The sequence below is a fragment of the Hipposideros armiger genome, unplaced genomic scaffold (assembly GCF_001890085.2).
Source record: "Hipposideros armiger isolate ML-2016 unplaced genomic scaffold, ASM189008v1 scaffold_171, whole genome shotgun sequence".
NCBI classification, from domain to species: Eukaryota; Metazoa; Chordata; class Mammalia; order Chiroptera; family Hipposideridae; genus Hipposideros; species Hipposideros armiger.
The window spans coordinates 1496409-1522716 of record NW_017731521.1 but is presented as its reverse complement, the minus strand read 5'-3'; the positions used below and the strand labels follow the sequence as shown (position 1 = coordinate 1522716).

The window sequence follows — 26308 nt, the reverse complement described above, 5'->3', positions numbered from 1 at the left end:
ACACACACACACACACACACACACACACACACACACACACAATGAAGGCTGCTGCCGAGTGCCATCCAACGGAAAGGCAGGGATCTTTAATACAGGAAGCAGTGCGTCAAACCTTAGTAACAGTGTGTGAACAAGTTTCAACTTGTTCGGTGCAGTTGGATGTGAGCTATGGTTGAGAGAAGGTGTGTTTTAAAGTGTGTTGTAAATCATCCTTCGTCATGACAACATTCCATGTCACACATCGCTTCTGGTATATGGCAATTTTTGTCAAATAAAAACATTACGGTGTGTCCTCACCTTATTCACTGGATCTGGCACTGTGGGACTTCTGGCTCTTCCTCAACATCAAAATGATTCAAGAACATCAAGGCAGCCACAACAGCGCAACTAAAGACACTCACGAAAGAGGACTTCCAGAACTGCTTCAGAAAATGGCAAGAACGATGGGATAAGTGTGTTCAAAGCGAGGGGGAATATTTTGAGGGGGATTAATGGCAATGTGTCTTTTACTATAATAAATTTTTTATTTATTTAAACATTCACCATATTGTTTGATCACACCGCATATTAGGCATGCAGTCACATAAAAATGTAAAATTGCAACAGTGGTAGGTATTATTAAGGAGAAGTGCATGGTGCAATGAGGCATATGGATAGATGATTTGATGACTGCGGGAGACCAGCTCCCACAGGTCCAGGGGTTCCCTCAGGTGGAGACGGGGGTTCCCTCAGGTGGAGACGGCATCGGCGAGGAAAAAGAAGAAAGACGCACGGAGACACAGGAGCGCTTTCAAGAAGTGTCTCAGTTTATTTTTTACAGCATGTCCTTTTTATACTGGAAGTTGACTATATTATTGAGTTGTTTTTTCCAGAGTTAAACTTTTACCCATTAGGAAGTTGTTTTTCTTATATGTTCTCTCTCTCCCAGGGTCTATTTTCCTGAGAAGTTGTTTTGCTCAGAGTTTTACCTTCTCGTGATGTTTCTGTTACAGGGTACAGCCTGATCTGTTCTATAGTAATGACTAACTTATCCTAACTGTGTTTCAGTCTCTACCTATAATGGCTAGAGCTGAGTTTCTGCCTTTGCGCCCAAAGGATGTTTGCTATAACTACTTAGCAATTATTTCCAACACTACTGGCTAAACAGGGTCTTAAGAATTATAAGGTGCATAATTTGTCTATTACTAAGAAACTAACAGCAAAACAGAATTATCGCAATATGTCTATTGCGATAGACTTATTTGGTTAAGGTAAATAAAACAATATAAGAAGGGGTGTCAGATCTTTATCCTACTCGGGGCATCCAAAGGGGAATTTAAATTTTTCAAGATATAAAGCAATATCTGCTTCTCAGTCAGAGCTTCAGAATTTGTCACAATAGCAGTGTGCTTGGCCATGTCAGACACTGAGGTGCAGCCGGCTCCCAACGGACGACCATCAGGAATATTTCCCTAAGGAAGTGGTAACTGAACTGAGAGCTGGAATAAGAATAGGTGTTAACTAGGCACCTTAAGGAAGAGCCTCTTAGGTAGAGGGAACAATGTATGCAGAGGCCCTGAGTTGGAGAGCTACTTACCATAGAATGGCAAAGTACAAGAGACCGATTAAAGGCCAGTGTGACGAGCACAAAACGGGAAGGATGGTGGAAGATGAAACTGGAGAAGAGGCCAGAGACCTGCCCATGTATAGCCTCCTAAGTTAAGTTAGGGGGTTTTGCCTTTATTCTAAAACTCTTCCAAATGTGTGTGTGTGTGAGGAGGAATCGGTGGGTATTCTCTGTTTTTCTTTTGAAAAAGACACCTGACTGTTCTGTGGTGAATGCATTAGCTCTCAGAGTGGCTGCTTGCAGACCAGACGAAGTTGTTGCAGTAGCCCGGTGAGATGGTTCTTTGGACTAAGGTGGTAGCTGCAACAGCAATCGCAGTGAAGAAAGGGTGATATATTCAAGAGATTTAGGGGGTAAAATCAACAGGGTTTGGTGATGATAACTACTATATGTGGTTGTGACAACTAAATTAGCTAACCAAATTAATATAACTTAAAACATGACCTGATAATGAGTAAGTTCTCAGTAAATGTTGGCTGTTTTTATTGCTGTTGTGATAGTGGTGGTTGACTGGGTGCTGAGGGATTCAATGCAAAGTGTCACTGATGACCTCTAGGATTTAGAATAATGCATAACTAGATAGATGACACTATTCACTGAGAGAGGCAATAACTGGAAAAGCATCAAGGCTTTGAGGAAAGGATTATAATTTGTGTTTTTGATATGTTTAGGTCATGATGCCCATGAGACAGTGAGGTATCTGATTAGTTGATGGGTCCAGAGTTGTGGGTTAGAAGTGGAAATGGGTGAAGTATCTGCAGATAGAAGAAGCTGTGGAGAGTCAAGAGTCTAGGGTGAAAGCTAGGCAATGAACCTATAAAGGAGACAGAAAAGGAATGGCCAGAAAAGAAGCAGGAAAATGAGAGTTTTGAGAATCAAAGAAGAAATTGTTGCAGATGGAGAGTGGCCAATTTTGAAGCCTCTGGGAAGTCAGAGATAGGTTAGAACTAAAATTGCTCGTAAGACGTAGCAACACAGAGGAGGTTTCGACTTGCTTTGATGGGGTGACAGAGATGGAAGTCAGATTAGCATGAGTAGAAGTGAGTAGGATATGAGAAAATTGATATAGCTTTTTTGAGAAATTTGGTCCTGAAGGGAGTCAGATGAAGGTTGTTTGGTTTTGTTTGCTTGGAGAAAATATACGTGTGTTTAAAAAGTAGTGGGAAGAATTCATTTGCAATGTATAGGTTGAATGCAGATGAGACACAATGGGTAGATGATTTCTGAGATGAGATCCAAAGTAAAGGTGATTAATCTCACATAGGAGCACAGCTCCTCTTCATAAGAGTGGGAAGGAGGAGAGGGTTGGTAGATAGGCAGTTAGGTAGGTGTGTTTAGAATCAGGAGAGTGAAACGGTTTCTGTCCAGAGGCTTTTGTTTTCTCTGAAAAATAGATGAGATCATCTGCTAAAAAGAAGGAGAAAGAAGATGTGACTGGAGGTTGAGGAAAGGTTTTGTGAAGCGTGGAAATAGTATGATGGCAGGCAGGTTTTTTGAAGGTTTTTTTGAGGTTATTTATTATGAATTTGTAGTGAATATTTATCCTTAACCTGGAATTCAAAGCTCTGTCTGATCTGATCCCAACCTACTTCTCCAGTCAGATCTCATACCGCTCTCCTCTTAGCCATTTCACTCCAGGCACCTGTCTTCCTTTCAGAGCCTAAAATGCTGTTCCAGTGCCTCTAACTCTTGCCCTGTCTCTCATGCTTCAGTTCTTGCCTTAAATGCCACTTCCTCCCTGAAGGCCCATGATTATGCCAAGGCCCTCTATTATTACAACACTCATTGCTATAAAGCCAATGCACGCTTTTTCGTTTAATGAGAGAGTCTTCGCTGCTGGGCTCTAAGCTCCATGAGGCAGCTTATTCAAGGCTATCTTGCCAGCATTACCACAAAAGTCCTTAAATATTTGTTAATAGTTGACGTCGTAGGTATGGTTGATAACACCTAGAAGATGAGGGCAGAGTAGGGAGAAAAGTGGACAGAGGCTGAAACGGGAGCAAGAACAATTTACAGGACAGGAATAAGAGGGCACTGGAGATTAAGGCGCAGAAGGAAGGAAGATAGCAGGGAAGAATAATAATGTCATTGAAACCAAGATGTAAGTTACAAAGAAGAGGAGACAGGAGTATCAAATGTTGTAGGGTGGCCAAAAAAGATAAAATGTCGACTGGATTTGAAAATGGGTTGCTTTAGCAAGTCAGTTTTAATGGAATGTGGGGGAAATACCAAAGGGAGGGACAGAGCAGTGAGTACAGGGAGAGGGACCTGCTTCCTATGTGGCCCGGCCTTTCCAGAATGCGGGTACTGTCCTCCCTCTAAACTCCAGGAGCATCCAGTGCATGCAGCCATCGTGACACCTGCCACATGCATATTGAATGAGTGAGTACAGAAGCGCATCTTAAGGGAGACATGATCGTATTCAGATTCCCTTCTGAGAAGACAGATAATCAAGATTTGGGAGATGCAGGAACCAGGGCAGCCCGAAAGCCTTTCTCTAGGACACTGCCTTCATTTCACCTCAGCTCGGACTACTCCCAGTCTGTTCCTCTTTCAGAGCTTCAAATCCTAGAGAGAGAGGATCTGATAGAACTAGTTTTAGTTAAATGTGAATCCTTTGGAAAAATTACCTATGCCAAGGAGAACAGGGCTATATGTAGCACAAACATTCTCTTGGAAAGACCCATTTTATGTGTTCAGGCCATTTCCTGAGAAGAGGAAATACTGAGTCAGGTGGGTACTCCGGTGGGCACCCACTACAAGGATTCATATCTGTGAAATAGCTGGTATATTATGTATTTGAGTACATAATGCAGCATATAATTTAGTTATGTTCTGTTGAGCTGTCAAAAATGTGGTGGCTTAAGTAATATTTAAAAGAGACATTCTTGAGACTATGCCATCTATGCTGTCATAAATTCTGTATTTAACAGATTTACTGGAAAACGGTGTGCCAGGATTAAATTTCTTTCTTTCTTAGACCTTCCTTCTCTTTGAACTAAATTGAATTGAATCACAGTGTAATATTATACTGTAAGTTTTTATCATGAACAATTATTTTAAAATAATTTTGTTTTCATAAAATTATTTTAGTAATGTTGTCTTTAGTTGCTCATTCATCTGGAAAATCGCATGCTATGGTGGAAATAATGTGGACTTTGGAATCAAACAGATCTGGGTTTGAATCCTAGCTCTGTCTTCTTACTAATTGCATGTCATTGGGCAAGTCACAACTTCTTCCACCTTTTATGTTCTTATCTGTACAACAGTGATCATAATATCATGTTACTCTTCCTTACGGATGTTGAGAATAGTGAGAGAAGTAATGTGAAAACTCCTGATAAATTATTCAGCGTTGCACAAATATTGTTTGTATCATTATTATCACAATGAATCTGCTGGGATTCCTGGTTACCAGCAACAGAAACCTATTCTGTGTTAAGTAAACATAATTTATTGCAAGGCTATCAGCATTGACCAGAGGCTGGAAGATGAGCAGGCATGGCAAACAAGCAAGAACCAGGGTTTCTCTGGTAACTGGGCTGCAGAAACCCTGGAGTCAAGGTTACGACGTAGGAACAGTGTTGACCACTTGCTGCTGCTGCCAGAAATACAATTTTCCCTCCATCAGTCATTCACTCAAGATTCGAAATCCTGGAAGTAGGTGTCTAATTGGCTGGTTTTCTATCATTTGCCAGATTTGAACTCTGCTAAAGAGTGAATAGAAGAAATGCCTGACTTTCAGCTTCGATAAAGAGAGATAAGCTCTGAGAATTGCCCGTTTTCCAAGATAATTCATAATGAGGAATTTTTCCAGAAATGGGGGCTTGGGATTCTAATAGGCAGGGGAAATTGGGTGCTAGATTGCCCACATCCTCAAGTGTCCACTATGTTCTACACCTTAGGCTGTCCAATACAAACATGCATGTTCTCATTCTCATTCCTATAATTTAAAACCACCAATCAAGTTTTTTTTCACTTGCCATATAGAAAGAACTCCCAAGTTCAAGATTACTTAGTGATATGCATTCCTTCTGTAGTCATTTCAAGCTCCTATGGGCTAAGTAATAATAGATTCTTTATATGATTGTGGATGGAAAAGAAGACAGGAAACTAGTTAACACATAAATACAAGAACAAGGATGAAAAAAGTAGAAACCACATTCATTGTTTATTTATTCATTAATATTTTTATTATTCATTGTTGTATTTATGACTTCTTTCACTGCCTATTCCTATACTTTGTCTTTAGCCAACTCCTCAAGGTTCTTTATCTGATGGGGTGACCTAAGTCTTCAATCCTAGGTATCTTGAGCCTTTGGTGTTGCCTACATAGGGTTTTAGTCTTTCATTAACATTTACCACTAGAGTTAGCAGTACCAGTGTTGGGTTTGGGATTTGATTTTATGCTACTTAAAAGCTGTTTAGCCTGTTGCTGTTTAATGGATGTTGGCATAAAAAAGACATGAGACTCCTAGATCAGAGACAACAGACTTGATTACTCACAGCACAGCATCATGAGCATCAGCGTGTATGTCTCAGCTCCCCTTGCCCCACAAGTACTATGAGGGCAACATGGTAGGGCCCAGATGGATGTACACACAATGGGTTTGTGTTGCGGCTAAGGAATGAACACTAAGCTTAAGGAATCTGCCATTTTTATAGCAAACAATAAGCAAACCTGCTCTACATCCTGGAGGGGAGACATGATCTCATCTCTCATGGTGACTCGCTGCCAAAACAACCCTGAGAAATGGTCTGGATAAAAAGTGACAGGGCCTTGCGTTCTCGGCATATCCAGGAACGTACGTAGGAACTCAGAGAATACTGGCTCTCCCAGAAGGTACCCAAGGGGATCCCCTGAGTTCCAGCTATCTTCTGTCCCATAGCTGGCCAGGGTCAGGCACTTAGCCAAATGTAATAGCTTTTGTGCTTGATGGCCAGGGTCAGGCACCTGACCAGATGTAATAACTTTTGTTCGTTTTACCCAGTGGCACGAGGAGGCCAACATGACCATGTCATAGTAGTTCCTTCCAATTCTGTGGAAACATTGTTATATCACTCGGTAGAATCATTCTTTCTTGGGTTCTCAAATCTCTAAAGTAGCGGAACCCACCTCCAGAAAGACTAATTGCTGAAATCAGAAACAAAGTTTTTGTATGCAAATCATTAAGCATAGTAGTGAGGGGTGCCTCTTTCATCCCTTGGTTGTCAGGCTTGTTCTGGCTACAGAGAAACCATTCTGTCTATATAAATTACATGAAATCAGATCATTTGAAAATGGATTCTGGAAAAAAAAAAAGAAAAAGAAAATGGATTCTGCGGCTTAAAGAAAAAAAAAGGAAACCACTGATATGGCTTTTCTCTAAAAGGAGAGTGGAGAGCGAGTGTGTGTGTGTGCGCGTGCGCGCGCTGTTTCAAACGGAGCAAAGGGACTAAGAGTTGGAAGGGGAGAACATTTCTTTTTTATTTTTTTAAATTAAAGTTTATTGGGGGTGACAATGGTTAGTAGAGTTACATAGGTTTCAGGTGTACAGTTCTGTAATACATCATCTATATATAACGTTGTGTGTTCACCACCCAGAGTCAGTTCTTCCATCACCATCTATTGGAGGGAGAACATTTCTGACCTTCACCTTACCCGAAGGAAAGGAAATGAAATCTCTTGAGCGCATATCTCCATTTTGCCTGAGAGAGAGAGAAGTTTCTAATCTAATGAAGTTAGAACTTAAGACTGCTATTTCATAAATGGTGAGGTTGGTTACTTTATTGCGATTGACATACTTCTACTTAAGGTCTGCATGTGCTAAGCAGGACAGGGAAGGTGTGTCTTATGGGGTACCCTGTAAACTGGATTTGGGCCCAGCCATCTTTTCTTCTTCTTCTTCTTGCAGGATATATAAATATGCATATTCCAGAATTTAGATTATTGGGGTATGCAGAGGTGATTAGAAAGGCCTTATTGGCTTCTCAAGCAAAGCCTCATTTTTCCACTTTATTTTACTAAAGAAGCACTGCATATGGGGGATTACCAACTTCTTGCCCATCTGTCAGTAGTGTGTTCTAGTATGTCTCCTTTTTTTTTTTTTTTTAAGCTGAGCCATCCTGCCACCTGTTGGCAGCTCAGTGGCTGCTCAGCTCGGGCCGGGACTCGAACCGCTGTTGCTCAGAGCTCAAACTCTTGAGCGAGCTCTTAACCAACTGAGCCACTCAGCCGGCCTTTAGTATGTCTCATTTTTTATCTTTATATAAACTCTGTGAGTTGAGACTCTCAGAGGCCTGTTGGGGCTCTGACATCACCCCTCACCAAGAGGGTCCCGCCCTTGGCTCTGGCCAGCTGGTGTGATGACCCCACTCCCACAGGGAAAGCTGCACCCTACTCTGAACCGAAGTTAGCTGGACCAAGTAGCTATCAGTTCTCATTTCCAAGCCTGCTTTGTCTTTTAGGTTCTCTGTTTTCTTACAGGCACAGGGAGTGCTTTGTTCTATCTTGAATGCTAATGAGGCATCCTCTATCAATAACTGTTCTTTTGTGTATCCTCTGAAGACATTTGAGGAGATTATTTAAGTTTTTACTCTAGAAAGTTTTGAAATGGGTAGATATCTATTAAGTTAACTCCAGACCAGAAGTTCACTTCCATTTCCCATCTCATTTTTTCTCAACCAAGATGCCTGATCGTAGCGCTCCAGGTGGTCTCCAGTGAACTACATGACAGCTGAAAGCACTGCATCTAATTCCGTACTAGCGACATGAAATCCCCCAAATGTGACTCTTACGAACCCTCTTATTATTAAATTCCCACATCTGTGGTCAGCTCTCCCTGGTTCCTTACACTGCTCAGTCCCACGGGAAGGCATGTACTACACTGTTTGGGTAGAGTCGGGACGGCTTCTCAGCAGCTGGAGCGTGGGCTGTCTTCCAGTGCAATAGATTTAGTTTAGCACCTCCAAAGCTGAATTTCTCCAATTTCGGGATAGTTGGTGCCACATGTTTTCAGTATGTCAAAGGGACCCGAGGACTCTTATGATTAGCACAGCATTGTCCCCACCTCCACAAACCTGAAAAGATATAAGCAAATCTCCCACCTCTATAGCAAATAGTGCAGATGTTGGCGCATTATTATACAGCCCTAAGCCACATCATTGTTCCCAGCCAAAAACAGAACAGGAACTTTGGTTACTGGGGGAACTGAGGGTTTTCAAAGGAAACATAAGAAAGGAAAATCTTGGCCTTTGGTTTTGACAGGTTGCCAGTCTGTGTCGGCCGTCTGTAATGGATAGACTCTTAAGACTAAACTTAACTGGGAGGAATCACTTATCAAGAAGCTAATAGGGACACCGAGTTTACCATATAGGGCAGGAACTTCATCCCTGTACAATAATGCTTCTCTGGCAGAGGACATACTGTTTTTCTTGGACAAAACGTTAGACATTTGCCAGAGAGATTTACTCAGCTGCCGTGTCTCCCCGAGTTCCCCTTTTTACCCTCTTGTCCATCCTGCACATTTAAAGATTAATTTTTATTTATTCTTCATACCCTGTGTTCCTGGCTACTCACTGTTGAAATGATTGCATTCTTTTTAGTGACAGAATCTTTCCTCCCTTTTGAGAGAAGGGTGATCTACATTTTATTTTTTTATTTTTTCAAGATACTTTATTTTTTTAAACAGGTCACAACTCTAAGCCTTTGGCCTGTTCTGCCTACAAGCTCAGCAGCTGAGGGGGCACCCTTTAATAGCATGTTTGAAAAGTGAGTAAAAATCCACGTAAAACAAATATTCAAATAGTTTCCATAGGAACACAGATAAGTGTGATCCCCATCTCCTAGTCTTCCCTGTTCTTCCATCTGTGCCGACCCTACTTAGAAAGACATTTCAAAACTAACAATGATTAAGTTAAATGGTCCCCCCAAATCCCTTATTTCATGCTGCACTTGCAGTAACAGCTACAAGAATGGCATCTACACAATACTAGCTGAAGCACAGGCTGCTGGGTGGCGTTTCATCCCACTTTCCCAGGCACAAGACACATACAGAGTGCTGACACCTGCTCCTCCACTCGGGATAGGAAATCATGGTTCTGGATTTGCTGCATCAGTTGACATGTTGGCCCTGACATCACGTAATGGATAGTCGGCCTCTGGAATCCACTGAAAGTAGAAGTGGCGTAAGCACCCATGTTTCCAAAGAGCATCCGGTTGCCCACATGCATCTCGGGCAAGCCACAGCACTCCACAGTGTGAGGGAGGCCATCACACGTCGGTCCCCACATACTGGATGAATACACTTCTCATCTGGTTTGGGCCTCTTGTGCAGAAGGAGCGTCACGTGGGCATGAGCATAGAGGATGCCGTTAGATGACCCATATACTACATCGTTCACGTAATACGTAAAGGCTTTTTTACTCAACTCATCTTCATCATCAGAGCCTGTTTGCTCCTTTCATAGGAGTTTTTGGCAATGATATTAACTGCAAGCGTGAGAGCTGATGCAATGTAATATCTGCCTGGCTCAGCTATGAGTGTCACTCCTGAATCTAATGGAAAATATTTGTCCAGTACTGGGTTGATTACACTGGCGATCTCTTTAAGTTTAAGCTTCACGCCCTCAGATCCAGGAAAGCCAGCACCAATATCAAGCAGGTACCTGTTGTAACCCAACCTCAGCTCCCACGCCAGAGACACAGTGGCCATCAGAGTGGCCTGCACAAAGGTCTCAGGATCCGTGCAGCCACTTCCCACGTGGAAGCTGACACCAGTGACATCAATATTTAGCTCTTTTGCCCGTTCCAAAAGCAGCCTGCTGTTTTGAGTGTGGCACCAAATTTAACACTGAGGCGACAGGCAGCTTTGGAATCATCAGTGGCAATCCGCAAAACCAACTTTGCCTTTGGATGTGCCTGGCAACTTTCATCAGCTCGATTTGACTATCAAAAGTCATCATCTGGACTTGGTTATTGGCAGCTGTATATTTAATGAGACACTTGTTTGCAGGGATTTGTGTAGATAATCCTTTTCTGGAGGCATCCCAAGACTCAGCACCAGTTGTATTTCAGCCTTGCTGGCAGAGTCAGATCCTATCCCCGTGGCAGCTGGGGTCTTCACTTTGGTTCTGCTATCCTTGCATTTGACTGCATAAACGAGGGTGACCCGAGGCAGAGCTTTAAGCCGTTTCAGATGTGTCTTTAGAATGTCCCCCGGGTCCACAACATAGAAGGCATCCTTTATCACCGGAAAAAGAAACTGCATTCATTTTTGGGTCCAGAACGTCTTTAGGAGTAAAGCCTTCATCAAGGAAATGGTAATCAAATGCTTCATTCTTAAAGTTGTTCATCAGACTCTTCTTCTGAAACATAACAAAAAGGAAAACTAAGAAATGGAACTTAAAGCAGTTATCGCCAGCTTTTCACAAAGGCGGTTCTCCAGGAATCCCAGGTCCCACTGAGGGTGGGTGTACTCTCAGGAAAGAGCCGTCCTTAGAGCGCAGGGGCACCTCAAGCCGACCCCACGGAGACGCCGCTGCCCCTGAGCGCGCAGGACGCGGGCCTCGCTCCGTCCCACAGAGGACCACGCCCAGAAGGGGCGCCTGGTCCCAAAGTGCTGGCCCAGGGGCGGCGGCCGAGGCAGAGGGTACTGACCACGGGTGATCCACATTTGTAGCAGGCATAGAACAGAGTGTGTGGCTTTGCATTCTTTATAGTTCTAACCCTTCCGGTGGCTCTGCTCCTTTGTGTCCATTTTGGTCTTATCTTGCTGTTAAGTTCCTTATAGCAATTAATCCTTTCTCTTGGAGGAGCCTTTTCTCTTTTCTCCGCCATTTGCCTCACCTGGAGAGTGACTAACAGATTCCTCTGAGGCCCATAGGGAATATGGCCTATATAGTGTGCTCCTCAAAACCTTGCCTTTCTCATTATTGGATTTTTCCAGGCCTTGGACACTTAATGGTAGCAAAGGCATTCATTCCTGTTACCTATTTGTGTCAAAATGGGCTGTGTCCCTTTGTTCCGTCCAGGAAGTCCCAGCTGAGTTGTTAACCTGTTTAAGTTGAACGCTTTCCTGTCTGTATTGTGTAGCGCTAACGTTTAGATCAGAATCCCTTCCTTCCTTTCCTTTGCGCTTTGGGCCCCGATGTTTGTTTTGCTAACATACTTCTTCCTCTAGTGCAGTGGTTCTCAACCTTTCACAGGGGTCGCCTAAGACCATCAGAAAACACATATTCGATGGTCTTAGGAACCGAGACACTGCTCCTCTATCGGTCTCCAGGCCCACATGCAGATATGCCCACATCTGAGTACCCGGGACCCCGGTGAAAGGGTCGTTCAATCCCCAAAGGGGTCGCGACCCACAGGTTGAGAACCGCTGCTCTAGTGCCTTTCTTTTATAGACTGCCATAGTGGAAAATAAGAGGTCCACGTGTTCAGGATTGACCCATTACTGCCGGCCCTCACCAACCTCAGTGAGGCAGTTCTGATTATGGGGAAGTCCAGCATCTAACTTAGGCCTGGACTCCGTCCCAATTACTTGGCTTCCCTTGAATGGGACCTAGTACTCTCCCTTAGAGTCTTATTTCCACAAACGTCCCAGATATGTTCCACTCTAGCCTGTACCATTGCTGTCTTGCCACCCATCTGACCTTGCAAATTACTTAATAAAGTCATGAAATACGCTTGCTGGTTTTCCTCTTACCTTTCAAATCTGTCGGAACTTACTGTAATCACCTATTGTAACTGCTCTGGTCTTGAAGGACAGTCCTCTAATTATGTTTTTTGATTTCTTGCCTTTAGCTTTAAGAGGAATCTTACACAAATTTCCTATATCTAGTCACTTTCTGAGAGAACCATTTTAATCTCCTGAATTCTTGTTTTTTTTTTTAGCTGAGCCATCCTGCCACCTGTTGGCAGGTCAGCAGCAGCTCAGCTCGGGCCGGGAATTGAACCGCTGTTCTCAAGAGCTCACACTCTTGAGCGAGCTCTTAAGCAACTGAGCCACTCGGCTGGCCCTAATCTCCTGAATTCTTACTTCTTTTTCTCCATTATATCTTTTTGATCTATGTCACTTTCCTTGAATGAATAACAAAAATGACTCTTTGGTAGTCCCATCTTTCAAGGGCAGTTATACCAAAGTGTATCTCCCTTCCCTGTCAGAGCTGTTTGGCCTAACTTGTCACATGTTTCCCTTAAGGAAGGCAATCCCATTTTTTCTCTATTAATGTAGGTGTCTTCCTTTGTTTTTCTTTCACTTTCCCACTTGCCTTTTTGTGGTGATATGTGTGTTTAATTAAGTCCAATGCTGTTCTTGCTTTTCTGATCAAACAGTTCCTAAAGAGGCCTTTTTAATTTTTCCCCTAGCCTTTGGGTTTATTATGGCTTTGGTGAGGTTTTTTCCTAGTATCCCAATCCAAAAAGATGATTTACCCCCATATAATGAGGGCTCCATTTCCCTTTATCTTTTCAGTGATTTAAACCCACCACCCAACTATAGTTGAATCTACAGTCTGCTCAGGTATTTATACCCAGGGCCAACCTGAAATCACGCTGGGAGGGGCTGATTGCAGAACCTTGTTGACAAGCCACATAAATCCAAAGGTTAGTCATTCCTCAGTCCTCGCCTTGGGATGCAGTGAAGAGTAGAATTTGGGATGGCTGATTGCATGCCTCATATACTAATGCCAGCACGGACTGTGAAAAGCTAGAACCTTGTGCAGTGCTATGGAACCAGGCTGCCTTTGCGGTCCCTAGAGAGAGCAGAAAGGTCGTTCCACTAACACGTGCCTAAAATGCTTGTCGATTTTGAGGTGAACCTTTCTTAACCAAAAGACTGTTCCTTCAAAAGCCCCTGATACCTGAAGGCACTAAAGCAGCTCCAAACTTTCTGCCTCCCTCTCGGGTGCTTTGCGTATCTATGCATATGGATTTGAGGGGCCCTCTTCCACTGCTGGTTTTAAACATTTGAGAAGGAGACACATAAACTAATGGTGAAGACAGACTGGAGAACATGGCTTTGACCTGAGCATAAAATTGGGCTCCCTCTTGTTTCTTCTCTGAACTAAATTTACCCAGAGCAGCTGAGGAATGGGAACAGTCCTCTCCAGCACCAGGGGCAAGCCTGTCCCCAAGGAGGTAGGTTCCACTTTGGGGGCAGATTTATGAATGAACAGGAGGCCTGGCTCTGTGACCTCTGCCATACACTTGCCCAACCTGTAGTCACTCTTCCGCGAGTGACGGATGGAGAAAAGGACCCAGAGGAAGAGGGAGTCCATTTAGAGTCAGAAATCTAATGTTTCACCTAAAAGCGTAACATTTATCTCAATACCATTTTTTTCCATTACCTGTCTCACTACATTTTTAAAATTAATACTTTATTTTTCAGAGCAGTTTTAGGTTTACAGAAAAATTGAGCAGCAAGTGCAGTTTCCATTTACCCCTTTCCCCACCTCAGTTTCCCCGTTACTATCATCTTGCACTATTAGTGTGGTGTCCTTGTTACAATTGATGAGCCAATATTGTTACATTATTTTAAACTGTAGTTTACACTAGGGTTCACTCTGTTGTACATTCTATGAATTTTGACAAATGTATAATACATGTATCCACTGTTACAGTATCATACAGAATAATTTCACTGCCCTAAACAACATCTGTACTTTGCCTTCTCACAACATTTTTGAAATGGTATCTTTATCAAATTCCCACTTAATGTAGATCCCTCACATTTTTTACGTTTATTTCTCGACATTTAATTATTTTGTTGCTGCTATGACACGGGCTTTTTAATTGTGTTTTTCTTAATGGCTTATGACTCACATATAGATTAGCTAATTGCTTTTTCGTATTTCTTACTTGTGTCCAGCCATCTTACTGACTTTTCATATTAGTTCTACAAGTATTGAGTTGATTTATCTTCTTTCTTACTGATTTGGCTAACATTTCCAGAACAATGCTGAATAATAATAGTGACAGGATATGTATATCTTGTTTCCAGTTTGAATGAGTATGCCTCTCCTGTTTCACTATTAAATGTGATGTTTGCTGTTGATTTGTAATGAATGACCTTCATATACAGACATACAGACTCTTTATTAAAGAGTCTCAGAAAATGAATTTCTAATTTTATCAAACATCCTTTTGCCATCTATTGAAGTGTTTCCACATGAAGTTTTTCTCTTTTAAACTGTCAGTATGATGAATTACATTAATAGAATTATTTTTTTCTTGAATGCTCCTTGCATTCCTTGAACAATATTTGACTAATACCCAGTTCAATTCAGTTTGCAAATATTTGATAGACCTGTAAGTAAGTTACAAAGGAAGACAAAAATGCATAGTAAAGATGACCAAAATAGCAAGTGGCAGTTAAAGAAAAAAGAAGATAAGGAAGCATAATAAATAGCATAAAAGAAGATGGCAGATGGAAGATGAAACATAAGGTATCAGTAATAAATACGAAGGATTAAACTAAACCCTACGAAAAATAACCTTAGATGGTGAGAACTGCAGACTCAGTCACACAAATATCTCTGCTGTTTATAAGAGACAAAAGATTCAAAAGCTGAAAATAACAAATACAAAGGTATAGAGGGGGACACAAAGAGAGAAATTGCAAGGGTTATTTTTCTTGTTTTATCCAGTCAGCATGTATTGTTCAAAAGGTAGTTTTTTTGTTTATTTTCAGTTTCTCTTCGATCCACCTAGGACTCGTTACCTCATAATACCTGGTCTCTGCCTCTTCCCACCTGTGGATACATCTCTTCCCCAGGACCTCTCTCTTTAGGTCACTCCCATCTCTGGTTGAAACCTATTGATCTATTGTAGTACAGTCAAATAAATGTACCATTTGGATAGGAAAGATTTCTCCCATTCCATCCCCCACCCCCACCCCCAAAACACACACATTAATGTCCCGCTGGAGATTACTCTTAGGCCAATACTAAATTGCGGTGCGGAGATCTCCATTTTTTGTATTGTGCCTCTAAATTCACCCCACTAAACCCCCCTGCTGCTGAATATGCCTTGGAAAGGGTTTTTGCTACATTTCAGCTTAGCTCTACATTTTCTGGAACGTCCCATCAGCAGCCATAGATCCCTTATCTGATTTGCTTGGTATTCTGTCCGTATTCTTTTTCTTTTCCTCCCTCTTTTCCTTCCTTCCTTCTCTCTTTCTTTTTCTCTTCCTTTCTCTTAAGCAACTTGATCAGCTTGTTTTGGGTGGTACCCAAATAGTTGGCTTAGTTTTGCTACCTGGTGGTTTTTGGTGTGGTATCTGGCAAGATCACCTGAGAGTTATGCTTACTCTGAACCCCCTCCCCAAATAAAAGGAAGTAAAATTTTTAAAATTCAAGGTACTATTGGGATAACAATAGCTTTACCTATAAGTAATCTGCATATAATTTCTAGGCAATAATATATAGACCTTATTTTAAAAATCTTCAAATAAGCTGTAAAAGTGAAATTTTGTTCTTCTTTAGTCGATTATTTGGGGCCCATTTCCTTTCTAATGCTAACTATTACCATCTTACTTGAATTTTTATTAGTGGAATAATAAAGTAGGAAATAGTGATGACTTATCTATCAGAAACTATATTAGTAGTTTCACCAAAATACTTAAAATTTGCAAAATGCCATGTCCTCTGAGCTACTAAGCCATTATTTAGATTTGTAAGTAATATTTTTTTTTTACTATGAAAATATTATTTTCCTCATATTCCCAGTACCTAAAAGAGTGCTTAACATATAGGCTCTAAATTTTCTCTGAGCCTTATCTGTACATTATATCTTTAACTTCATTAAGAAATTGAAATTTTATATGACAAAAAGCTCATTTTTAACTTGAAAATCATCTCTTAAGGGTTCCAGTAAACCTTACATTTGTTCCTTTAATATTCCATTTTTCCAACATTTTAAATATTTAATCTAGATCTGCCTTCTTTCAGATCTAGAGCAACACAATTTTGGCCTTGTCAGACATCACAATTTAAATTTAATGGTGGCTGCTGTCCAGCTCCTGTCAGAAGTGCGTTTGAGAGAAGTATTATTTAAGGAAAGTGCTGAGTGGACATTGGGTTCATATGTGTGTTCTGGGTTGTTTCTGTTTCAAGTTAGATCTATGAAGGCTACTTTCTTGGGAAATGCAAGGAGCACTCTGAATTTTATCAAGATAGACAATTAAAAAAGAAACATTGTTGTGTTAGAAAAACCATCAAGCACATTGCCCTTATGTTGCTTAATGTCCCCATAAAAATCTCACCATGAGAAATACCATAGCATTTGCGTCAGAAAAAAAAAAAAAAAAAAGGCTTCCCTAAAGTGTTAGTGGACTACTTCTTTGCTGATTATAAAGGTTTTCCTGACTGTTGGGAAGCTTAGTGCCAGATTTCGATACAACTAACTCATGACGGCAACTCTGTAAGTCCTTCCTAAACAGGCCTTGTATTATAAACAAATTCTGTGCTGGGAAAAAGACTGGATTTAAATTGAAAATAGAGATGAAGCATTTGACAGGCGTGTGGTTTATATGTTTGCTAGGCCAGGCCCAATGACCCCCTTTTAATTTTATGTCTTCTCTCTCGATTAGAAAACGCTGTGTGATGTCATCCTTATGGTCCAGGAAAGAAAAATACCTGCTCACCGTGTTGTTCTTGCCGCAGCCAGTCATTTTTTTAACTTAATGTTCACAAGTAAGTATCTTAAGGTCAAACATATTATCCATTCTATGAGAATGAGGTGGTTCTAAATGAAAATCTGCCATTTTTTCCTAATTGTTAAAGGACTTAAGGTGTTAAGCCCAGAGAACAGTGAAGAGATTGAAAATGGCCATTGTTATAATTAATCAAAGGAAACATGCCTTTTCATTAGCCCTAAAGGCCCGAGGTCTTTATTGATGGAGATTCACTGGCTTCTATTTGAATGCCTGGGGTTTTCTTATCAACCTCAGGTTGAAAGGCAATGAATCAGATAAATCTTATATGATACTTTATCTAGCAAGTTAAAGTAAATAAAAAGGAGAAATGAATATAGCATATCAAACTAGAAAGAACCCTAGACCTGGCATTGAGAACTGGGTCCGAGTCCTAGTTCCTCTACTTGGTACTGTTTTATGAGCTTGATCAGGTTATATAATGCGTCTGCCTCGGGTTTTCTCTTTGGTGCTCTGGCTCCCTTCCAGGGTTCTGGGGGAGGATGAGAGCTTTGCTAGCTGGAGCCGACTATTTATATACCGTCATTGTTCTCATAGGTTTCTTCTAGCTACATCAGAGGCATTTGGCTCAGCACAATTTAAAGGAGTGCTACTGAATTATTTTAGGAGTTGGGAAAATACGAAATCTAGTTTTATGGTTCTCTGTTCACTTGGGCTTTTTTAAGAGAAGTACACTAATTCACTAATTTCTTACATTAGTTTAAGGTGCATCTCAAGTGTGGAGAATTAATTTGCTTTTATTATAGGAATGTTGAGCTTTCTGGGGTATTTTCTTCCGGAGAGACCGCTGTCCTATTATTCTTCTCCACATTTAACATGGCCTGGGAATACCTGGTTCCTCGGTGGTAGTACTCATGCCATTTGTGCTTCTTCCCTTCGTTTTAGCGAACATGCTTGAATCAAAGTCCTTTGAAGTAGAACTCAAAGATGCTGAGCCTGACATCATTGAACAGCTTGTGGAATTTGCTTACACGGCTAGGTAAGTTAGGGAGGGTTGTTTCCGTGGAGGAGCAAGGTTGGAATCTACCATGGCAAAGCATTGTAACAAACTGATACGTTCCAGATTCTTCAGAATGAAAAACTGCAGGGGTGGGGGCAGAGGGAGGGTGGAGGATCCTGTGCCACACTAATTCAGGGACTGAGAAGTTTAATTTTTTTGCTTAGTTTCAGGGGCTGCAGGATACATTCTACAGTAACATTATTTAAATAATTTAAAAAATTATAGCAAATTCATATTCCCTTTAATTTATTTGCAGAATTTCTGTGAATAGCAACAACGTTCAGTCTTTATTAGATGCAGCAAACCAGTACCAGATCGAACCCGTGAAAAAAATGTGTGTTGATTTTTTGAAAGAACAAGTTGATGCTTCAAATTGTCTTGGTAAGAAATCATATTTATATTAAAAAAAACATTTAATGTATAGTTTAATAAGGAAAAAAAGCATGGTTATAAGTATCCTCACTTAACCTTGAAGACATTATCCACTAAAAGTTTTTCTGGTAATACGTTATAAGAAGAGCTTAGGAAGGTGCGTATTAGTCTGGGCAGCAACAAGCTCATTAAATGCTGTATCAATATTTTAAAAAACAAAAAATAGCTTTAATAATGAGTTTTTGTTTATCTAGGACGGGAGTAAGGATTGCCTGTGGTGGCGGTGCGATATATGATAACATAAGCATGAATGTTTACCTTTGTTGAAGCACTTGTAGTTACTGCGGTCTGTCACAGATACGGAAACTGAGGTTATGTGACTCGCTGAGGTCACAAAGCTATTCCAGTATGTGGAGTAGCTGGGGCTGGTATTCAAATAATCTTATTTGTAACTACTACACTGTGCTGCTCTCCACCTTGTCAATAAGCTAATGACTATTGTATACTAGAACACTTAGGGAGGGATAAAAGCCAGGCAAAGGAGTTGGGAATGAGATTGTGTCTGGTATCCAGAAAAGGAGCTGGACCAGATGGAGCAGGAGGGGAAATAGCTATGCAGGTGAGTAAACTGATGGAATTAAGGGGGGAAAAAAAGCCATCAGTCTACATAATGAAAAGATCCCCTATTAGGAAATAAAAGACCAGCCTCTAATCCCATCTGTGCAATAGAGACACTGGGATGAGTCCCTCATTTTTCTGGGCCATAGTTTGAGGCTCTGTTCATCAATAAGATTTATATTCCTGAGATTTAAGTTTATTTCCCTTTATATAAGTAAGACAAAATTCATTATATAAAAAGATTTTAAGAAGTTTTGCAAGATGATGGCTTAACTCACTAGCACTCTAAATTTCCTCGGGGTGATTCGATTAGAAAGAAAAGCAGCTAAAGAAGGGAGTGGAAGTGGCAGTAGAAAGGATAGTGAGGAACCTGGAGCAAGTTCATGCTAGCCACCTCTTAGGCTGTGGTCTTCTGAGGCCATTTAGGAGTTTTACCTCCGGATGCCTTCTGTCATCACTGATGACAAAGCTGGGAGAAAGACAGCCTAGCAGCCAAAAAGCGAGCCTGATTCTCTGGCTAAGCCTGGGGCAAAGGCAGTGGCCCAGGCAGCTGAGCCAAGTGCAGCTACTAGGTCCCCCAGGGAACTGCTGCAGCCCGCTTCCTTTTTAGCCCTGAACATGGCTCTCCCTGGGAGCTGATTGGAGAACTCCTGTTTTATTTTTCATCACTTGGCATTTCTCTGCTGCCCAATAGTCTGACTTCCATGAGTGCGAAAGGTCCCATGGCAGTTGATGGCGTTAGGCAAAGATGATACGTGCAAAACTGAAGGAAACAGTTTCCTTTAACTGGACCAGATGGAGCAGGAGGGGAGGGGAAATAGCCATGCAGGTGAATAAAATTTTTTTATTTAAACATTCACTGTATTGTTTGATCACACCTCGCACGTCATGTTCCTAAGTAGAGCTCCTCCAGGTTGCAGAACAGTCAGCTGGAAGACTAGACAAATCAGTGGAACAGAAGAGAATCCAGAGTAATGAAATTCACGCAGGCTCATTCTCCTGGGGTCATACTTGATCTTCAGTGTGTGTTTGGTTTTTTTGGAAGTGACTTTCTATTCATTTTCTTTCTGTGTTTAGGTATAAGTGTGCTTGCAGAGTGTTTGGACTGTCCCGAATTGAAAGCAACTGCAGATGACTTTATTCATCAGCATTTTACTGAAGTTTACAAAACCGATGAGTTTCTACAACTTGATGTCAAGCGAGTTACACATCTCCTCAACCAGGACACTCTGACTGTGAGAGCAGAGGATCAGGTGACTAAATTCCCTTCTCACAGTCTGAGAAACTGTCTTAGTCTAGATCAGGGGTCGGCAAACTACAGCTTATGAGCTGTATCCAAAGAGCCACAGTTTGCCGACCCCTGGTCTAGATAGAAGAGGCTAAGGTGACATCAGTAAATGTAATGTGGTATCCTTGATGGGATTGGGACAGAAAAAAGAACATTGGATAAAAACTAAAGGAATTGTTTAAAAGTATAGACTTTAGTTAAATGTATTAATATTGGTTCATTAGTTGTGACAAGAGTATCATACTAATGTAACATTTTTAACTGGGTGCAGGGTATTTAGGAACTCTGCATTAACTTTGCAATGTTTCTGTAAATCTAAACTAATCCAAAAGAAAAAGTTTATTTAAAAAAAATAGACTAATTCCCATAAAGTATTAACTAACTCAGGGAGATCAGAATTTAGGCCTTATTAACACCAACCCAAAATTAACTAATTTAACTAGCTCAGACGTCTGTGTGGTATATGTATATGTAATAATATGTTTGTTTTCAGTGTGTTTAAACTAGTGGTTTGCTAATCAAATTATGTTAATAACTTAGACTTGTTTGGTACAGTTAAATGAATGTTCCAGTATTGTTTTGGAAAACAATTCTTATATAAATATTTTGTAACTTATTTTTTACATGTAGAATTTGTATATTATAAAGTTTCTGGAAAGTGGATAAGTCTATCAATTCACAATTCAGGAATATTAGATTGAATTAAATAATAGGTGACCTTCATATCTTTGGGGATGGAAGGCCTCTTAGGAAATTCATCTGTTTTCCTGTTACCAAAGAACATTATATTGAAACTATCATCGACCAACTGATTTTTTTCAGTAGAAATGTACATCATATCTGCTTCCAAAAATGAAGTGAGAATTTGTTTTAAAAAATCATAAATTCAACATCCTCCCTTTTCATTAAGTTAATGTAGTAGTAATTTGTTCTAAAAAAACGTATTACCTACAAGAATTACTAGAGCAGTGTGTAAACTGTCCTGAAGTTACAGGCTAGTGTTTGGGGATGAAAGCAAGTATCTCAATAAAATATTAGGAATAAATGGTTATGAGAGTTTCCCCGTTTAATGTGAGAGTGAATGTAAGTAATTGGAAATGTTCCTGCCGTCTAAGAACTTTACTATTGTTGTTTCTCCCCACTAGGTGTATGATGCTGCAGTCAGGTGGTTGAAATACGATGAACCTAATCGCCAGCCATTTATGGTTGATATCCTCGCTAAAGTCAGGTTTCCTCTTATATCAAAGAATTTCTTAAGTAAAACGGTACAAGCTGAACCACTTATTCAAGACAATCCTGAATGCCTTAAGATGGTGATAAGTAAGTTGCCTTAATACCCGTTTATAACTAGAACATGTAGCCAGTTTCTCATGGGCTCAAAACCCTAATTTAGAATGGATCAAACTCAGTAGCCAGGGAGAAACATTCAAGACTTTGCTCTTTCAGATCATTAATCTATTGGGGTTCTATGCTGTCTGCCTGGAGGAGACTTAGCCCAGCCCTTATATTATAGGAACATGTGTGATAGAAGGTTTAAAAAAAAAAATTTACTTATGCTTTGTCTCCTTTTGTGTATGATAGTATGATAGCTTTCATGCACTTTGTTTCTAGTGTTTATTTTATTTAGCCAAACCAGTGTGTTGCGATCACAGTTTCTTTCTTAAATAGCTTTTTTTTTGGGGGGGGGATGGGGATGGAGCATGGCTAGAGCTGATAATTGCCACATTTTTTCATTTACTTAGTTTTTATCAACTTGCAGGCTAAGTCCCAACCCATGTGTAAAATGCCAATTAATGAAATACACTTAAACAATCTGTTACTTTTATTTCTTGGAAATACCCTTCACACAGCCTGTTTCGATAGACTGTTGGCTCGCCAGGCCTAAGGCACAGTTTTTGTCATGGGGCTTTCCTTCCCTGCCATCCTGGGATGTCCTTTCATCCTCTGCTGTGTGAGATACACTGCCTGCCTGGACAGTAGGCCTTCCCTTTCTAATTCTCTTTATTTGATGGAATGTATCCCCAAAGTTTCCCGAGAAAAAGTATATATATGATCAGTAAACATGTGGAAACTTGACAAATCTCATGTCTTTATTTTACCATGACATTGATAGTTAAACTGGGTATAAAATTATGTTGAAAATCACGTTCACTTAGAATTTTGAAGGCACTGGTCCATTATTACTAGCATCCACTGTTACTTTTGAGAAATCTGATGCCAATGTGATCCTTTTATTTTTTTATTCCTCTTAGTAAACATTTAAAATCTTTTCTTGTTTTTTATCCTTGATGTGAAATTTCACGGTAATGTACCTTGGTGTTCATTTCTTTTATTAAAGTTATCATGTTGGGTATTCTCTATGTTTTCAGCCATAGGTTTCTCAGTTCTCTATTTTTGGTAGTATAATTATTCAGTGATTGAATCTCTAATCTTTTCTTGTCTTTCTTGTTATCCATCTTTGCCTCTTTGTTCTATCTTCTGGGAAATAGCCTTAATTTTTCTTTCAACACTTATTTCAGCTATTATTTTTAATTTCTGTGAACTGTTTACTTATTCGCTAATTTCTCATTTCATGTCTGTAATATCTTATTCTAAAGTAGCATTATGTGTATAATGTGTTTGATGTTTTCTTGTCTGTATTTTCTGTATTACCTTTGGAATTTTTTTTCTGGTTCTGTTCCTGAAAGCTTTTCTTAAATGTTTGGTTTCATCTGTGAATCATATTTATAAGAGTGAGTCATTATAAAAATTATAGGATCAGGCTGTATATGTGAGTGGGCTTCTCAGTTCTTGGGCCGCACTGTAGGGTCATCAGTGTAGCCAGATAGAAATCAAAGCCTAGGATATGTACTGTCTGGCCCTTTACAGAAGTCAGCGGAGTGCCGACCTAGAACATGCTCCAGAGCCTTGGCGCTGAGGCTGTAGCTGTTCTCATGCCCAGTGCTTCTACTCAAACTCGGAAATGCAAGGAAATGCTGAACATTAACACTGATTTTCATCCACGCACAAGCTCTTCTTTAACCTGTGCTCTCCCTCTTATAAAGGCCCAACACAACCTCAGGAACAGAAATGTTTTGCTTGTGCTGCGAATTGTTTACTTTTGGCCCAGTAATACTGCACATCATGTACCATTCAAAAGGCATAAAGTGAAGGTATAAGAAGGTATCAAAAGGTATATAGTGAAAAGTAAGTCTGCCTGATAGCCTTGTTCCCTTCCCTCTCCTCTCCTTATTCTGGAGGGTACCGTTATTATCGCGTATATCCTTCCAGAGGTAGTCTTTAGTCTGTGCATATACAGACGTACTTGTACATATGCTTATGTGAATCACATATATAAATATGTGTACATATGCATAAAAACAGACATTTTAAATGTATAAGCAATATCACAATGTGTACTCTTAGATTTTGCTCTTTTGCATTCCACATTATTTCTTGAGATCATTCTAGGTGTTCATATTTGCCCTTCCTCGTTCTTCTGAACAGCCGCATATAATACTCCACTATATGGGTATACCGTAGTTTATAACCATTTTCCTGACAGTTGAACTTTAGGTTGATAAACTCCTAAACGGGGAATTACTGGCTAAAGGGTGTGCACATTTGTAATTTTCGTGGGTCACATGCATTGCCCTCCAGAGAGTATGTACCCACCCATATCCCCACCATCAGTGTAGGATGTGCTTTATCATACTCTGTGTTCCAGATAGTTCCACGTGGGCCAACCTGATAAGTGAAAAACTATGGTTTGAGTTTGTATTTCTCTCACTTGAGTACTTGAGCATCTTTTTATATGTTTAAGAGCTGTTGTTTGTGGTTAGTTCTTTCTCTGTGAACTGTTCAGATACTTAACCTAATTTTTTGTTAGTTGCTGGTCTTAATCTTATGAATTAATAGGTATCTTTTATATTTGTCTTTTATATGATTTATAAATATTTTTCTAGCTTGTCATTGTCTTTGTTGTTGTTTTTTGCCATATTGTAATGTAACTTAAAATTTTATGCGGTTAAGTCGGAATCTTTTTTTTTTCATGGCTTCCGTGTTTTTTGTCTTAGGCTTCCCCATTCTAGGCCTGTTTTTTTTAAGCTATTCTATATTTCTTTTAGTATGTTTATGAGATTTTTTTTGCATATTCAAATATTCTATTAACTTGGAATTTAGTATGGAATATGAAGTAGGGGTACAATTTTTTTCTCCATATCATTGTCTGCCATCATTTATTGAACAATATACCTTTCCCACACTAACTTGAAATGACACCTTAAAAGTTTCTAATCGTTAAGTGGCCCTTGAAAAAAATCAAGGAATTGCTAAAGGATCATATTAGATCACAATAGTTCTGAATCCTCACTGCATTTTAGAATCATCTAAGACTGTGCTTCTGAAAGTTTTTTATGTGCACATGAATTACATTGAGATTGTGTTAAACATGCAGATTCAGTAGGTTTCTGGTAGATTCTGGAATTCAGTACTTCTAACAAGCTCCCCGATGCTGAAGCTGCTGGTCTCTGAACCACATTTTAAGTGGGGATACCAGTGCCTGGCCCTACCACCCGAGACTGTGATTTAATTGGTCTGTGGTAGGTCCCAGGCGTAGATAGTTTAAGAGATTTCCTAAGTGATTCTAATGTACACTTAAGATTGAGACCCACTGGGTTAGGAGATCTGCATTTCAGTAATTATGTTGGCAGCTGTTGCTTAAAGCACCAGATAATTCACTGGTATGTGTAGTAAGTGGGAGGGGCGATCATCATGGTGATTGCTGAGAATAATAGATTGGTTAGGACTCAGATCCTTACACATTTCTCCTGCCTCTTACCCCTCACTCTTTCCTTGTATGATGTGGAGAGATGGTAGGAAAACAGTTACAGAAATAAAAGCACTATGATGTCTGGTTGTAGTTCTTTTTTGTTTGTTTTTTGTGTTAGTGTGTTTTTTGTTTTTTTCCCCCCCAAAGCACTAAAGTGCCTGAAGTTCTTGAAGAGTCACCATGCTTTTTTCTATAGGTGGAATGAGGTATCATCTCCTGTCCCCAGAAGATCGAGAAGAACTGGTCGAAGGCACAAGGCCCAGGAGAAAGAAGCATGACTACCGCATAGCCCTATTCGGAGGCTCCCAACCACAGTCTTGTAGATATTTTAATCCAAAGGTAACGAACTTTCACTCTCATTTTTGTTTTTGAAAGCTTTGAGCGCACAGACACTCACCTTCCACCAGTAGTAATAAATAACTCATGCCTGTAGAGATGCTACAGTTTATGGTGCTCTGTCACTTACCTTAGGAGATACATAGTTACCATCTTAATTTTACAAATAGGAAATTAAGGCTTAGCCAGACTAAAGATGTTTCCAGAATGGGTCTGGAGTACTACATAGTAACCATTATCAAAGACAATGGAAAACTGGCTCTCCTATCTTACCTCGTTTTGTTCACAACTTGCATTCATTCCGACTCCTTGCTTTCCTTCTGTGCCATTTTCAGTGAAAATCTGCTTCTAGAGCTACATGTTTTATTTCTTTTTTTTTTCAGTTTAGTAATTATATTTTAATGTAAAATAATATTCTAGAAAATTTGGGAAACCTAGAAAATCACAAAGAAAAAAACGAAATTACCTTTAATCCAACCACCTAGAAATGATCACCGATTTTAATGTGTTTTCTAGCACATGTTATGCCAGTTGCACCAGCAGAGCCTGAGTCCTAGGTCTAGGAACACAACTTTTAAATAGGTTAT

The 26308-nt window shown here is 40.2% G+C and overlaps 1 protein-coding gene and 1 pseudogene across 5 annotated transcripts in view; one reads left to right on the top strand and one right to left on the bottom strand.

The window, feature by feature from the left end:
* Positions 1-26308, top strand: part of KLHL7 (kelch like family member 7) — a 54743-nt gene that overhangs the window by 6330 nt on the left and 22105 nt on the right. For 4 of the 5 annotated variants that reach the window (XM_019651994.1, XM_019651995.1, XM_019651999.1 and 1 more), the window contains 6 exons: positions 17175-17277; positions 18183-18276; positions 18554-18678; positions 20365-20540; positions 21721-21895; positions 25582-25724. In XM_019651994.1, the coding sequence (XP_019507539.1) occupies positions 17175-17277; positions 18183-18276; positions 18554-18678; positions 20365-20540; positions 21721-21895; positions 25582-25724 (816 nt within the window). Of the gene's footprint in view, positions 1-13058; positions 13190-17174; positions 17278-18182; positions 18277-18553; positions 18679-20364; positions 20541-21720; positions 21896-25581; positions 25725-26308 lie in introns of all 5 variants that reach the window. The other variant, XM_019651998.1, reaches the window with a different exon arrangement.
* LOC109387862 (ornithine decarboxylase-like) lies at positions 9278-26021 on the bottom strand (annotated as a pseudogene).